The 16,866-nt window shown below is 43.3% G+C and overlaps 1 protein-coding gene across 1 annotated transcript in view; it reads left to right on the top strand.

The window, feature by feature from the left end:
* SLC44A3 (solute carrier family 44 member 3) overlaps nucleotides 1–16,866 on the top strand; it is a 98,964-nt gene that overhangs the window by 48,606 nt on the left and 33,492 nt on the right. Inside the window, exons 11-12 of the mRNA XM_035017983.1 lie at nucleotides 10,026–10,182; nucleotides 12,857–12,940. Of these exons, the coding sequence (XP_034873874.1) occupies nucleotides 10,026–10,182; nucleotides 12,857–12,940 (241 nt within the window). The remainder of the gene's footprint in view (nucleotides 1–10,025; nucleotides 10,183–12,856; nucleotides 12,941–16,866) is intronic.

Here is a 16,866-nt window from a genome sequence, read left to right as displayed (position 1 = left end):
GATTTTATTTATTTATTTGACAGAGAGAGACACAGCCAGAGAGGGAACAGAAGCAGAGGGAGTGGAAGAGGGAGAAGCAGACTCCCTGCGAACAGGGAGCCCGATGCGGGACTCGATCCCAGGACCCTGGGATCATGACCTGAGCTGAAGGCAGACGCTTAACGACTGAGCCACCCAGGCGCCCCGATACTTTGGAGTTTTAAAAAGGGGTTGGCAGGAGTCAAAGACTAAGGTCAAAATTGGAGCAGGATGCTCATTTGGTAGTGAAAAGAAATGTTATACCTTAAATGTGTCACATTTCCAAGCTCTTTCACCTTAAGCTAGAAAATTCAGAGGGAAGCAAAACAGGGACATAATCCAACTGCTTAGAATTGAAAGATGTCTGAAAGGAAAGGTTGACTTCTGTAAAAAATGAGGACAGTGTTTTCTTAGAAAATAATTTTAAACCCTAAGGAAATTGTATATAACTATAAAATACAGTTCGTGTTCATCTACTTAAGTACTAGTGAATTAATTACTTGCTTCTTTGTTCACCATGATACTTATTTAAGTGTTTTCACCCCATTACCTCATCAAAATAATTGAGGACACACACACACCCTCCGCCCCCCGGAACTTTTTACCTCGTTTGTGTGTGTGAGTCTCCATGGGGCAAAGATAAAACCACAGGCAAGCAGAGCAGGCCAGGACAATGACAGGGTTGGACTGAGGACAGGAAGTTTATTCCCTATAGGGCTGAGCCTCCTCTAATCTCTCAGACCAAATGAGCAGATAAGCATGAATATTTGTGGGGGTAAGAAAGTCAACCAGGGATGATTCATCCCGATGAGCAATTACCTCCCGACAATAAGGAGCACTGTGGGTTTTAATACAGGGGTGCTGTTTGGGAGCCTTCATCATTAGAGACTCTGTGGGATGCACACAGGGCTTGTAGCCCTTGGCCTTGAGGACTTCTGAGCCCCTGGAGGTGGGTGGCATGAGCTGCTTGCTCCTGAGTACAGGAGCAAAGATTATTCTAACCATGTTGGCTAGCAGGTAACAGCTGCCTGACAGTAGTGATTTTGTGTTACCTTAGACTCACAAAACCAAAGCATTTTCAATGGGGGCTTTTGGTTTGGACTTCCGGTGAAGCATATATCTGTATCTCTAACCCCTCCTCCTACTCCAACTCCCCTCACCCCAAACCATGAAAGAATGAAAAAGGCATAAACGTACAGAGACAATAGGAAATGACAGGGAAAAGAAACGTCAACCAAATGTTGAAAGCTGAAGAGAGGATGGATGAGTAGCGACTGAGCTGACTAGACAAACCTAAAAAGGCCCATCTGTGTGTGTTGGCTGGGAGAGGAGGTGAAAATAAGATGGGCTGGTGTGAGCCACAAAAACCTAGGGGGCCCAGGAATTCAGGTGTAAAATGTACTTTTGAAGGTTAGTTATAAATCTTCCTAAGGAACAGTTAGGCTCCAGGGCCTCTCCTCCAAACCAGCAGGATATAGGAGCTTTGCTTTCTGGAGGGGTAAACCAGAAAGGGTCTGGACCTGGAGTATGGCACAGCTGCGGCTGGGCGTAAGACTCTATTGAAAGAAGGGGAGATAAGTAAAAGCCTAAAAGCTGCATAGTGAGGACCCCTATTGCCACCACCAATGGGCATTCCATGGCTCAGCTCCTAGGATATCAACTACGTTGATATCCCCTGACGAGAGATTAGAGGATTCTTCTTTGGAGAACTTACCAATCCAAAGTAAAGACCTACAGATAATGCTATATGGTGGGGGAGGGGTCCTCCAGTGAAATGATTCCCTGACTGAACCAGACAGTGGAACTTACCAGGAAACTGTCACCTCATACAGAGCTGTCAGTTCACTCTGTAGTTCCTCAGTCTTAAATTGAATTGGTAGCCAGTGATGATTCAACATTCACAGAAAACCTCTAGTGAAAGAAAAAGATCAAAATGAACAAAACAAAGGGAATTTAGGGAAAATAGAGACAACGCAGGCAGCAGGAGAAAACTATAAATAAAATATATAAAAACCTATAATATCCTCAGAAAGAACAAAGAAATAGTGCATCCATAAAATAAGTACCAAAAAAAAAAAAAAGAAGAAGAAGAATGAAAGACCTCTTAGTCATTAAAAATATGATTGCAAAAGTGAAATTTTTCTCCTGGAGGATTAAAATATAAAATTAAAGAATTGTTCCAGAAGACAGAGCAAAAAGACAGAAAGATGGAAAATAAAGGAAGGATAAAAAGTTAGAGGATACATTTTGGATACTCAACATCTGACTAATACAAGTTCCAGATATAGAGAACAAAGGAAAGAGAAAGGAGGAAGTTATCAAAGAAAATTTCCCAGAGTTAGAGGACATGAGTAAAGGGAAGATCCCAGAAGCTTCTGAAGGGAAAAATAGATCACAGGCAAAGGATCAAGAAGTAGAGTGGGGTCTGATGTTCAATAGCAACTCTGAACCAGGAAGACAATGAAGCAAACTTGTCAAAATTCTAATGAGAGATTATTTTCAAAACTAGAAATCTATACCTATTCATGCTGTCAGTCAAGGGTAAGGGAAATTAAGTCATGTTCAGGACTGGAACATCCCAAGAGATTTTGCTCCCCATCTCCTTTCTTAGGAAGGGTGTTCTCCTCTGAAATGAATGAGTAAGCCAGGGAGGAACATAGGAGTTTCAGGAAATGGGCTCCAACACAGTAAAGAATAGGGAATTCCCAGAAGGGTAGCTATGAAGCAGGTATAAAAAGTATCCAGTCCAAAGAGGAGCAGGAGAACAGTGGGCTCCCAGAGGCATGTGTCCAAGGGAAAAAAAAAAAAAAGGAAACTAAGAGAATACCAGATGTGTTTGAACAAGTAGAGAAAAGATTTACACTTTGGTGAAGCATTTGGTAAAGCCCATGGGAAACCAAGCAAATAAAAAATGTGAAACAATTATTAACTTCAGGAAAACCAAAAGTTGTATAGGAAAGAAACTATAATCAGAATACACTACTTGGTTTATACTTCAACAAAAATAAATGAATACATAATTTTTAAAAAAGAATACACTACGTAGATCAGTTGTGAATGTTATTTATGTACAGATAATGTAAACACTAAACATTGATTAAAACATACTCAATGGTAAAAGGTTGAAAGTTTTTCCTGTAAGATCAAGAGCAAGACAAGAGTGCCTGCTCTCACCACTCCTATTCAATGTAGTACTGGAAGTCCTAGCCAGAGCAAGAAAAAGAAATAAAAGGTATCCAGAGAGGAAGAAGTAAAATTGTCTTTGTTTGTAGATGATATGATCTTATATATAGAAAAAGCCTAAAAACTCCACTGAAAGGGCGCCTGGGTGGCTCAGTTGGTTAAGCGACTGCCTTCGGCTCAGGTCATGATCCTGGAGTCCGTGGATTGAGTCCCGCATCGGGCTCCCTGCTCGGCAGGTAGTCTGCTTCTCCCTCTGACCCTCCCCCCTCTCATGTGCTCTCTCTCTCTCATTCTCTCTGTCTCAAATAAATAAATAAAATCTTTAAAAAAAAAAAAAACTCCACTGAAAACTGTTAGAACTAATCAATGGATTCAGTAAAGTTGCAGGATACAAAATCAACATACCGAAAACAGTTGCATTTCTATAACAACAAAATATCTGAAAAAATAAAACCATCCCATTCACAATAGCCTCAAGAATCAATAAAATACTTAGGATTAAATTTTTCCATTTCATAGGTTGCCTTTCATTTTGTTGTTTTTTTTACTGTGCAGTGCTTTTTAGTTTGATGTAGTCTCACTTATTAATTTTTGCTTTTGTGGCTGTGTTTTTGTGTCATATTCAAAAAATTATTGCCAAGGCCAATGTCAAGGAGCTTTTTCCCTATGTTGTCTTTAGTTTTATGGTTTTGGTTCCTATGGTAAAGTCTTTAAACTATTTCAAATTAATTTTTGTGAGTAGTGTAAGATAGGGGTGTAATTTCATTCTTCTGTATGTAGTTATCCAATTTTCCCAACACCATTTATTAAAGGGACTATCCCTTTCTCTTTCTGGGCCCTTGATTCTGTTCCACTGATCTATGTGTCATTTTTATGCCAGTGCCACACTGTTTTGATTACTATAGCTTTGTAGCATACTTTGAAATTAGTGTGATGCCTCCAGGTTTGTTCTTTCTCATGACGGCTTTGGCTATTTAGGATCTTTTGTAATACCACACAAATTTTAGAACTGCCTTTTCTTTTTCTGTGAAAAATGTCATTGGAATTTTGACAGGCAATGCATTGAATCTATATATGGCTTTGGATAGTATGGATATTTTGACAATATGAGTTCTTCCGATCCTTGAACACGAAATATCTTTCTATTTGTTTGTGTCTTCTTCGGTTTCTTTCATCAAAGTCTTGTAGTTTTCAAGATATAGATTGTTCAGCTCCTCTGCACAGTAAAAAACAACAAAATGAAAGGCAACCTATGAAATGGAAAAAAATATTTGCACATCATATATATCATAAGAAGTTAATATCCAAAATATATAAAGAACTCATATAATCCAGTTGGGTGGCTCAGTTGGTTAAGTGTATGACTCTTGATTTTGGCTTAGGTCATGATCCCAGGGTCATGAGGTCAAGCCCAACATCGGGCTCCACACTTGTGGAGCCTGCTTAAGATTCTCTTTCTCAACCTCTCTTACTGCCCCTTCCCCCCATATCCCACTCATGCATGCTGTCTTTTTCTCTCCCTCTAAAAAAATAAATAAATAGGGGCACCTGGGTGGCTCAGTCAGTTAAGCATCTGACTTCGGCTCAGGTCATGATCTCAGGGTCCTGGGGCCGAGTCCCACATTGGGCTCCCTGCTCAGTGAGGAGTCTGCCTGTTCTTCTGGCCCTACCCCCACTCATGCTCACTCTCTCTCTCGCTCGCTCTCTCTCTCTCTCCCTTTCCCTTTCTCTCTCTTTCTCAAACAAATAAATAAAATCTTTAAAAAAGAAAATAAATAAAGGGGTGCCTAGGCGGCACAGTCAGTTAAGTGTCTGACTCTTGGCTTCAGCTCAGGTCACAATCTCAGGCCGATATGGAGTCCAGGGTCAGGCTCCTTACTCAGCATGGAGTCTGCTTGAGATTTTCTGCCTCTCACTCTCTCCCTCTGTCCCTTCCCCCACTTGCACGAGCACACTTTCTCTCTCCCTAAAATAAATAAAATCTTTTTTTAAAAAAAGAAATGCACAGATTTAATAAATAAATACATAAATACATAAATACATAAATAAAATAAAGGTCACCTCTTAAGAAAAAATCCAGTTAAAACACAGGCAGAGGAACTAAATAGATATCTTTCCAAAGAAGACATACAAATGACCAATAGGTACATGAAAAGGTATTCAACATCACTCATCATCAGGAAAATGCAAATCAAAACCACAAGGAGATATCATCTCACACCTGTTAGAATGGATGTCATCAAAAGACAAGAGATAACAAGTTTTGGCAAGGATTTGGAGAAAAGGGAACCCCTGTGCACTGTAGGTGGGAATGCAACCACTATGGAAAACAGTATGGAGCTTCCTCAAAAAATTAAAAATAGAACTACCCTATGACCCAGCAATCCCACTTCTAGGTATATATCCAAAGGAAATGAAAATAGGATCTCAAAGAGATATTTGCACTCCCATGTTTATTGCAACATTATTCACAATGCTAAGCTATAGAAACAACCCAAATGTTAATCAAATATCAACAGATGACTAAATAAAGAAGATGTGGTACACACACACACACACACACAATGGAATTTTTGTCAGCCATGAGAAAGAGGAAAATGTAGATGGACCTTGAGGGCTGTTGCTAAGTGAAATAAATCAGAGAAAGATAAATACTGTATGATCTCACTTATATGCAAAACGTAAAAAAGCCAAAACAATAGAAACTTAGCAACAGTAGAGTGGTGACTACCAGGACTTGAGGACGCAGCTGGGGGAAATGGGCAGATGTTGGTTAAAGGGTATGAGCTTCAAGTTAGGATGAATGAGTTCTAGGGATCTAATGTCCAGCATGGTGATTATGGTTAACAAGACTGTATCATATACTTGACAATTGCTGAGAGAGTAGAACTTAAATGCTCTTACCACAATAAAGAAATGTAATTATACAACGTTGTTAGCTACTGCTGTGGTGGTCATCATTTGCAATATGTAAGTATCAGATCAACACATCATACACCTTAAACTTACACAATTTCTTTTGTCAATTATATCTCAATAAAACCGGAAAAAACTCTAAAAAGTTCAATATAATTATATTGAGAAGAAGGAGAGAATGGGAAAATGTTTAGGTTGTATAAGACAAACAATCGACAGACATGTTTCAAATGAGAAGTCAGGGGCACCTGGGTGAATGGCTCAGTCAGTTGAGCATCTGACTCTTGGTTTTGGCTCAGGTCATGATCTCAGGGTCGTGAGATGCGGCCCCACATTGGGCTCCACGATGCTTGTGGCGCCTGCTTGGGATTCTCTCTCTCCCTCTCCTTCTGCCCTGCCCCCCACCTCTAAAAAAAAAAGAGTGAGAAGCCAGTAGACAGTATCAGAGGCTGAAAAAAACACATGGCAGAAAGAACAGGTAATTTGGAAGTGTGGGGTGAGTTACAGAAGAAATAGCTAACATACCTCTAGGGAAAGAAAATGAGCAGTGGGGAAAGCCAACTGCTACCTTTCCTGGTTAGCCTCGTGCTATTTGACTTAAGATATTTACATATTACTTTGGTAAAAATAAAATGCATGTCGACTAACTTAGAGCACTATTTCTTTATTAAGGAGTTCCACTTTCTTTTTTACATGGTGCTGAATTTTGAAACCTTAAGATTTTCCCTCGTCCCGGGCGCCTGGGTGGCTCAGTTGGTTAAGCGACTGCCTTCGGCTCAGGTCATGATCCCAGGGTCCTGGGATCGAGTCCCACATCGGGCTCCCTGCTCTGTGGGAAGCCTGCTTATCCCTCTCCCACTCCCCCTGCTTGTGTTCCCTCTCTCGCTGTGTCTCTCTCTGTCAAATAAATAAAATCTTAAAAAAAAAAAAAAAAAAAGATTTTCCCTCGTCCCAAGGTTGACAATATCTCATGTTCTGGCCTGCACTCGGTGGGGGGGAGGATTCGCCAGCATGCGTTCATCTTTGTCATTCACGTAAGCATCACGAGGGCTGAAGAGCTCATGCAGAGACCATCAAGTGCCAGGATACGGCGACCTGTAAAATTTCTTTTACAATCATTCGCTTGAAGAGGGGTCAACAGAGAGCCATAAAGATGTGGCTGGGGATGGTCATAGGAAGGAACTAGAACCGTTCAACTCGGAGAAGGGGCACTTGAGGCATGACTTCATCATCGCTTTCAAATATTCCAAAGATGGTTTCCAGCAGCTCTTGATTGGCTGAGAAGGCAGTGAGGGAGATGGGTGAACAGCCGAGCTTTTGGGATTTAGGCAGGAGACTGATGGATTTCGTCACCCTAACGAGAGTCGCTGAGGACAGCTACAGAATCCTGTTCTTCATAATAAAGACAATCTCCTTTTCCTGGAGGATTGGAAGGATGGACCGGACTGTGATGTTGCTGGAAGAAACCTCAGGAAAGGATAGTCTCTTCAGGGACCACACAGCGCCCCTTTGCTGGGGACTGGATTTACACTGGACGCCATCCCTCCCATTCTGGTTGGTCCTTGTCCGGGAGCCTCGGCACACAGTTACTTCTAATACTGTTGAAGAGTCCTCAGCACTGGGCCAGATCTCACTGGAGTGACCCTTGCCTCTAGGACCCTGAAGTTGCTTGCTCTGCCTGATGCCGTGTTGCCGCAGGACGAGTGGTCGCCGCACAGCCCTAGTGCGCCATGACCCAAAGCCGCCACGGGACTCGGATGGAGGGGACGGTTAGAGCCTCTGTTGAGCGCCTTGAGTTGCTGTGGTATCCCGGGGCTCCGGCTCCCACAGGACAAACGCAAGTTTAAAAGGAGGGGGAAGCTGGGCCCAGGCTGTGGGGAGCAAGCACAGGCTAGGGTCACCTGCTGTCTCACACTATCCAGGTCTTCCTTCTGCCACCCCCACAGAAGCAGGGTGGAAGGTGCTGCACACGCAGTGAGCCCTAGGGGCAGAGGGCAGGCCTGACGGGAGGCCCCAGCTTCCTCAGCTCCTCACTGGGGTGCCCCGCACGCCCGGCGCTGCATTGCCATCCCGCAAGCTGGTTCTCAAAAGACGATGAAATCCAGTGAGGGGTATTCTTTTAAGCTTCAGGTCCTCTTCCTGAGGGCGGGTTCTGCTGCTCGTGAAGGAGACAGAGATGAAGGTCGGGCCACAACCACAGCAGGGGAGGCAGGGCAGGACGATGTTACCTCTGACCACAGAGAAAGGTCTGAGAAGAGAAGGTGGAGGCCTCAGAGACACTCCACTCATTTAACCCTTTTCTGTAGGGTGGTTTCTAATGGGGGGCTGGGGTGGGTATTGAACGACTCCTGACTCCACGAGCTGGCCTGAGTTGGAAGGGCCTTCTTTTTAACTTTCTCTCTCGTCACGTGAGAAGCCAGCTCCTGGAACTAGTGCATCTTCTTCCACCCAAGCCCTGGAGAGGCTGGAGTCACAGCCAGGATGTGTCACGGGTTAATCCCCTCCCAGCAAAACCTTCTCAGAAAGATGAGACGCAAGCCCAGACTTCAAAACCTGGAGGACCAGACTCCAGAGCCCCCTTCGCCGTGGCCTGTGAGTCACTTGTTTCCCTACCAGATGGGAAGCAGGTGCTGTCCTCTTTCCCCTGCATCCTCTCGAGCACTGTAATAAGTTCTAAGGCACATAAATCTCCTAAATGGAAAAGTAAACATTCTTCCTTCCTTTAAAAAAGAAAAGCTGAGAAAAGGGAAAAACCATGTCAGATTTTCCTGGCCAGTACTATTCTTCTAGTTTATCACACCAACATGAATTCATATCAGCAATAGTTTCCCTGGTATTTCCTATTTTCAATAATACTGAATTGAAACATACATCACCCTTTTTGTGGGGCCACAGGATCATGGTTACTCCGCTCCCAATAGGACTTTCGGGTTCTCCTTTCCTTCCAGATGATTTCAGTAACAGCAGAATACAGCCCTTTGCCAACTCTTGAGACCTTTCTGGCCGCATTCCTTTTTTCTCCCTCAGAACCTAGGCTCTTGTCAAAACCTTAATTCATAGTGACTTATTAGCAACCTGAGCGAGTTTGTAGAATAATCCATTATGAAGTAAGCAAGCCTCACTTGGAATCAGTGAGGTGGCTTCTTGGAAAGGGCCTCATTTTCTAGAACTGGCACCAACGGGAATTGAGACGGTCAGGGGGAGGGGTGGCACCAGCCCTGCCTCTCTTTTATCTTGCAGGTTTGGGGTAGGGTGAAGGCCATGCCCATTCTGTTCTTTTTTACTTTTTGTTTCGCCCCTGCTCGTGAAACTGGCTTTTCCGTTCTTGGTTGCTGTGTCATGACACGTTCCACAAATGATTCACACTGAAGTAACCTTTAAACAGCAGAGTAGAAATCAGCTGGATTTTAGGAGACTTGGGCTGTGTGGAAGCCAGAACTTTCTGTCCCTTTAATCAAGCTGGAGCTCACTGGTGTCCCTGTGGCTGCCCTTCCTGATCACCTGATTTGGTGGTGATTTTAATCACCAAGCTAATGCTGGCAATATTTACATATGTAATGTAGACCTTGGAAATGATTATATAATTAAACTTCTGAAAGTAAAAATGAGATTAAGAGAAAACTTACAGGATTGGGGGAGGGGGGAGGAGGCATGGTAAAAAGGGAAGCTTGTTTATTTTCATTCCTCAGTGTTTTCTTTTTTTTAATTTTCCGTTCTGTTTGTTTGTAGCATTGAATGCCATGAAAGGAGTTAGTCCAAGAAATAATTTAACCTTAGCTACCAATGAGTATAAAAGCTTTGCCAAATTGCATTGCTGCTTTATAAATGTTAGCACCGTTGATGATTTGAACCAGAGAGAAGTTTTAAATGGTGTTTTTTAAATGCTATCTTTTTCCCCCCATTCCCAGAAATAAAAATGACCCTCCTGATCGCCCAATCCTTTGGTCTCTCTCCATTCTTTTCTGCTACCATCAAGGAACAGCCATAAAAGGGTCATTTTTAATCACTGTGATGAGGATTCCGAGAACCATTCTCATGTACATTTCCAACGCTCTGACAGGGAAGGTAAGGCAGCTCCTTAGTGCACATGGCAGAGGGTGTTGAAGGGGCAGAAAAGATAATGACTGGACAGCTGCCACAGGTCCCAGGACAGGAGTGTGGACCCGTGACACTGGCCATTTCCAAGCCTCAGTGTTCTTCAGATCCCACCCCCCACCCCCAACCCCACCCCAGCAACCTTTTTGTCCCTAGCCTGTTTTGTTTATGGTTTTGTTTGTTGGGTTTTTTGTTGTTGTTGTTTTGTTGTTTGGGGTTTTGGGGTTTGTTTTTTTGACCACAAGGTGGTGGAGGTGGGGTGGGGAGGGAGTAGTTCTAAGTTAGCTGGTTTTCCTTCTCATTTAAATGCTGAACAAATGGAAGGAATTTTTCAGATAAAACCTTTAACAAGTTTTTGTAGACATTTATCCTGCTTTTTTTTTAAGTAAGAAAATATACTGCAAGATTTTTTTTTTAAGTAAGAAAATATGCTACAAGATAGGAATAATACTTGTTTCTGTTTTAATGCTAAAATATTCCTTCCTTTTCTGCTTCCTAGAGGGTGCCATGGGAAGTGACTGGTGTGTGTGGGCGGGGGGAGTTTTAATAAGTGAGTGTGAGAGAGAATGTGTGTGCGTGCATGCACATGTGTGTATGTGAGAGAGGGTGTGTGTGTGTGTGTGTGTGTGAGTGAGAGAGACAGAGACAGCCAGAGAAAATGTGCTTAAGAGTGAGAAATGGATAAGCTGACCTAAATCTCAGCTCAAAGACAGAAAACTGTAGGGCTTTTGTGCCTGGGGGTTTTTCTCCTCCCTGGTTTTTATTTCCATGCACATTTGGTTATGAATGCCAGTGGAAACCAGAACACCAGGAAAACAGCTGTTCTCATGGTATTTCTGGCCTGCCAAACAAGGGAAGGTTGGACTTTTCCCAACTTTTCTGTTCTCACACGATGTTAATCCCTCCTCCCATCCCCACCTCCGTGCTTGTGACTTGATCAGAGTTTCACAAGTTTACCTGTTTCCAACCTTGTGTCCTTAGTAAATTGGGGAAATTCTACACATGGATTTATTCCTATATTTTAAATTGTTTGATATTTTTTAAGTCTATAATCAAGACTTAAGATTAGTATATGAATTTGGAATAATGGATTGAATTTCACATAAAATTATCTAGCTTCCTTATCATGAAATACATGCTGAGCGGTTCCCCTGAGCATAGAGTATTTTCTTCTATTTCTAGAAAGATTGCATTGTAGATGCTAATTACGTGCCCACGTTAAAAAAGAATCAAGTTTGACTTTTTTGGAAATAAATCCTATGGTGAGATTTTCAGGGCTAAATTTCAAGCGATAAAAATATATGTGCATTTTGGTGACTTGAAGAGGCATCCCAATTCCAAGCCAAATCTAGTTCCTCTGGCTCCTGCATTTTGCAATTGATCCTTCAATTTCAAGAAGGATTTTTTTGAAGATCAGAACAGATTTCTATTTTACATATATTCATTATATGCATTAGCAATAGATAATCACAAATTAATGAGCAGTAGGGGACCTTGCCATCCTTCCTAGAGCTAGGCACCTTTAACTCTGGGCCAGCAGCCTTCCATAAATCTAAAAGAGAAGTCAGTGGGTTGGTCTCTCTGGCAGAAGTCTAAAAGGTTATTTATCACTCCTGAGATCCCAGAAGGATCAAGGGGCCAGACTCCCCTTTAATGATCTCACTACTGGAGAAATGTGTCCTTTCTTCAGTTAAAAAGACACGGTTTTCCCCATACTGTGTCTACAACTTAAACACTTCGCACTGACACGGTTTTCCCCATACTGTGTCTACAACTTAAACACTTCGCACTGCCACCGTGTGATCTTTCCTTATGTGAAATGGCTCATTCACAACCATAGCCAGGCTGAAAAGTATCCAGATAAAGTTTCATCCAATTGAGTTAACAGTGGGACAAGAAAATGTCCATATAAGGCTGAGTTACTTCTGGGGTCCTCAGAGAGGACTATTTCAGGATTGTTTACAGGGATTTTTTTTTTTTTAACCTCTGGGCAGTCCGTAGGACGCATCCAATCACCCCTCCTCCAAGAGTTTTATTAAATTATTCATTCTTGAGCTATGCCTATGTCCAAATTATATTTCAAAGGACTGATTTGTCCCTTGAAATTTAGCCCTGAAAATCTCAGTATGGGATTTTTTTTTTTTTTGCACAAAAAGTTAAACTTGATTCTTCTTTTTATATGGGCACATAATTAGTACCTACAATGCATTATTTGTTTCACTGTGTTTTGGGATGTGGATTTTTCAAGAATACAAACTGGTTTGAAAAAACAAATTTTATCATTGACGACACTTAGGGGAAGATGGAAAGAGATTTTTTTTTTTTTTTTAACTAGAACCAGAAAGCCTAGTTTACCTTTGCTAGTAAATATGGACTATAACCCATTTCCCTTTTTGCTGAGGGCAACAGCAATCATCACAAGGTAAGCCCACAGGAGAGAAACTTCACTCCTCAGGGAGTTATCACCATAATAATGGTAATAATTCGTAGTAGTAGTAGCACCTGCAGAATAGAAGGACGTCTCCCACGCGTGCTTCCCCAGGTGCATGAATCTCCAAGTTAGGAATGTACTGTGTGTCTACCTGCTTCCTTCTTTCCTGTGTTTCTGACTCTGTTCCTTTGGTTCTGACCCCGATCCCGGCAGCATGGCGCATGGTCCAGGTGCGTGTTCAGATGCTGCTTCTGCTGTTTCTGGTGTCTTGACAAATGGCTGCGCCAGTTCAACCAGGTACGTCTCCTACCGCGTGCCCCAGGGACACACAGAGGGGGCCCTCCAGTGGGCTCCATCTCTTAGGTCAGGGGTCAGCAAATTTTTCTGTGCAAGGCCAGACTGTATGAATATTTTAGGCATTGGGGCCATTCAGTCTCAGCAATGCCATCCTAGTAGGAAGGCAGCCACAGACAAAATGCAAATGAAGGGGCATGACTGCATTCCAAAAACCTTTATTTATGGACACCGAAATGGGAATTTCGTGTAATGTTCACCTGTCAAGAAATGTTCTTCTTTTGATTTTTTTTTTTCCAACAGCTTAAAAATGTGAAAGTTATTCTTAGCTTTGATCAGAGGAAAGCAGGCTGTCTGATGGATCTGGCTTCTGGGCTGTAGATTATATAGGTCATTAAAGCCATTCGTCCAATTCTGAAAGAAATGTGTTTCCCTTCTCAGAAATAAAAAGGGGAAGAGTCTAGAAATTCCAGCATAATGAGTACGTGTCAACTGAGAGCTAATTGTCAATGTCTTCTTCAAGAACTATAATTTTCCTAAAATACGAAAAGAATTGCCTCTCTTTTATATATTTCACCAGCTCTTCCCTTTCAAGCTATAAATATTCCTTTAAAAATCAGAAAAAAAATTATATACTGCAATTGTTTGAATTTCCGATTTTTTTCTCGCGTCTTTCAAATTGATGGACATTTAAATATATGTTACATTTTTTCTGTAGATAATTTAGGAAATTAATAGCCCTTAGTCAAACTTACACAAAGCAGTATTTTTCTTTTTTTTTTTTTTTTAAGATTTTATTTATTTATTTGACAGAAAGAGACACAATGAGAGACGGAACACAAGCAGGGGGAGTGGGAGAGGGAGAAGCAGGCTTCCCGCGGAGCCAGGATCATGACCCAGCCGAAGGCAGACGCTTAACCATCTGAGCCACCCAGGCGCCCAGCAAAGTATTTCTTATTATTGCCCCTCTTCCTAATAAATATACAAGCAAAAGTAAAGGGACTAATTAGGCCATCCATGTTTAACATCTTATTATAAGTGGTATTAAGAATACCTTTCATTGTTCAGGGGAAAATGTAGTCTTAGAGTGTAAAGCTCTACTTTTGAGGCTCTTAAGAATCTTGGAGTTCCTTTTAGAGTGTATTTAGTTTTCATTCGGTTTGCTTTAAGCCATCGTGTATAAAGCACAGTAAAATACCATAGTACCTAGGGTGCCTGGGAGGCTCAGGTGATTAAGTGTCTGCCTTCGGCTCAGGTCATGATCCCAGGGTCCTGGGATCGAGCCCCGCATCGGGCTCCCTGCTCAGTGGGGAGCCTGCTTCTCCCTCTCCCTCTGCTGCTCCCCCTGCTTGTGCTCTCTTGCTCTCTCTCTCTCAAATAAATAAATAAAATTTTTTAAAAATACTATAGCATCTTTCAGAGCGGTGAGTCGTATAGCAAGTGAAACCAGACCTTATGAATGTCTTGTCACAGATGTGATATCCAGCTTCTCTCTTCCTAGCACTGTGTGCACATATCCAGACACCAACTTATTCTGCAAAGATTTTGAGGTGCATTACAAAAATATACTATGATAAAATATATATATCCATGAAAATCAAGGCTAAGAAACACAGATAAACTAAAAAGACAAAAGCAATGGGACCGTCTTTATGCAGGTATGTTGGCCACATGGTCCCATAGGGCCCTAAAGTTGGTTTGCCATCCCCTCTTGCTGTCTCTGTCGCTCCTTCACTCATGGAGGCATGGGGGCTCCTTGTGGATGCTGCGGGAACCACCCTGTCAGGAGAGGAGAGCAGGGGTGAGGAGGCAGAAGTGTGGGCTCTGGCCCCGTGCCTCCACCACCTTACCCTGCCTTCCACACAGAGCAGCGCCACTCCGATCGGAGTTAGGAGTGGGATTCCACCAAAGGTTTCATTTGAAGACAGGGCTGGGCTGCCAAACCATATTTGTTAGCCACTATCCTGTACCATGTTTATGCTTCTTTCCTCTGCCTTGTTATCCCAAGGGACATGTTTTCTGCACTCTGAAATTTCACCACCTCGTATGAACCCAGTCCCCTTTCCCTTGGGAGTTCAGTTTGAGATTCTAAGTAGCACTGGTGTTAGCCACACCTTAATTAGCATTATAAAGGCGAAGGACTGTATACCAGAAGTTCAGGGAGAGTGACCGTCCCTGACTCACAAAAAGGCTCAGCTAGCTGGGTGCAGCTCACGGTGCGTCAGTGTTCCATACAGGCCTGGGTCCTTCAAATTCCGATCATGGGGCTGGTGCCGTAGGCCTCGGCCTAAACCAGCCGTCAGAGCGTCTTTCACCTGGGGTGGCTCCCACAGGACCAGGCAGTGCGGGCGAACACGGGCACTGCTGGGAGGCCCGAGGGTTAGGAGAGGGAGAAAGAGGGGGAAGCACGGAGAAGGAAGAGAAAAAAAATGATGGGAATACTGATAGGGTGGAAACAGTCCCCTCTAGTCTAGATCAATTACTGGAAAACAGTGAAATAAAGATATTTAAGAATAATCACCGTATCATGGTGGCCAGAGCTGTTGTTGATCTGATTCGGCAGAAGACAAAGGGAAGGGAGCCTAAAGTGAGAAGGAATTTAGATTAGCCTTTTGAAAAATCTGGCACAGTCATGAGTTACTGGGGAGGGAGATTTCTCTGGAAATCTGATCTAAAAGCACTGAGGCCTATTTTGTTGGCCTTGTTTGGTGCAATCGGAGCTGAGAACTGCTAAAAGAGAATGAGACCCATTTGTTACCATCAGAACCCAGATGCTCTTCTTTACTTAACATCAAGTAAAGAACCACCGCTGCTTAAAAGCCCAGGGCATCTGCCCTGGCCCCAGGGGGCAGGCAGGTGGTACTGCTGCATTTTATAGACACCCCGCCTGAGACCGCGCAGTAACTCACTTGGAGACTGGGAGACCAAGCCCCGCGCATTATGTCTCATTACTTGTCTCTCCACCATGAAGACCAAATATGCGTATACCTGAAAAAATGACCCGGGTACACCTCCCACATTTATTTATCCAACACCTATGTGCTTGTTTATACTGTATTCGAACCATCTGAACCCGGGCATCGAGGGGAAGGGGACTGTGGTCACAGAGCCAATACACAGCGAGCTGACAAGCTAGCCCGCGAAATGGGGGAACAGTAGGACGCATCTGTGGGAGACATTTCTGTAACAGTGCAGAGAGGTGCACGTCTGGGTGCTGGAACGGGGAACAACGGAAGTTCAGAAAGGGGAATCTTGGTGATGAGGAGAGGGTTCATGGAAGACCTTGCATTTGTCCTAGAGCAGAGAGCACCCGCTGGAGGTCACCAGCTGATAAGGACAGCAGGAGCCCTGGGCTTTCTAGCACTCACTGTGTGGTCATCTGTATGCTGAGCACTTTCCCTGCCTTCGATTCAGTTGTTCGTTTTCCCCACAGCCCTATGAGACAGTATCTCCGATTTATAGATGAGGCTTGAGAGGGCACATAGCTAGTAGCAGAACTAGGATTTGAATCCATATGGATTTCGCCTCCGGGACCCAAGCCCTTCACCAGTATGCATCGTTAAACTAGGGGAGAGGGAGGCATAAGTACTCTCTGTGGTAGATCTCCCACAGGCGCCAGGCCCAGCAGATGGGTCACAGTTGAGCACACGCTTTGACGGGGCAGGTTTTCGTGGAGGAGGACAGGAAAGGTGTAGGGGCATTGAAAAGGGTGAAGGATGGGGCGCCTGGGTGGCTCAGTTGGTTAAGCGACTGCCTTCGGCTCAGGTCATGATCCTGGAGTCCCGGGATCGAGTCCCGCATCGGGCTCCCTGCTCAGCAGGGAGTCTGCTTCTCCCTCTGACCTTCCTCCTTCTCATGCTCTCTGTCTCTCATTCTCTCTTCAAAGAAAGAAAGAAAGAAAGAAAGAAAGAGAGAGAGGGAGGAAGGAA

This window comes from Mirounga leonina, unplaced genomic scaffold (assembly GCF_011800145.1).
Source record: "Mirounga leonina isolate KUSES-001 unplaced genomic scaffold, KU_Mleo_1.0 Mir_173, whole genome shotgun sequence".
In the NCBI taxonomy this organism is placed as follows: domain Eukaryota; kingdom Metazoa; phylum Chordata; class Mammalia; order Carnivora; family Phocidae; genus Mirounga; species Mirounga leonina.
Note: the sequence above shows the minus strand (reverse complement) of the source record. Positions and strands in the feature narration are given on the sequence as shown.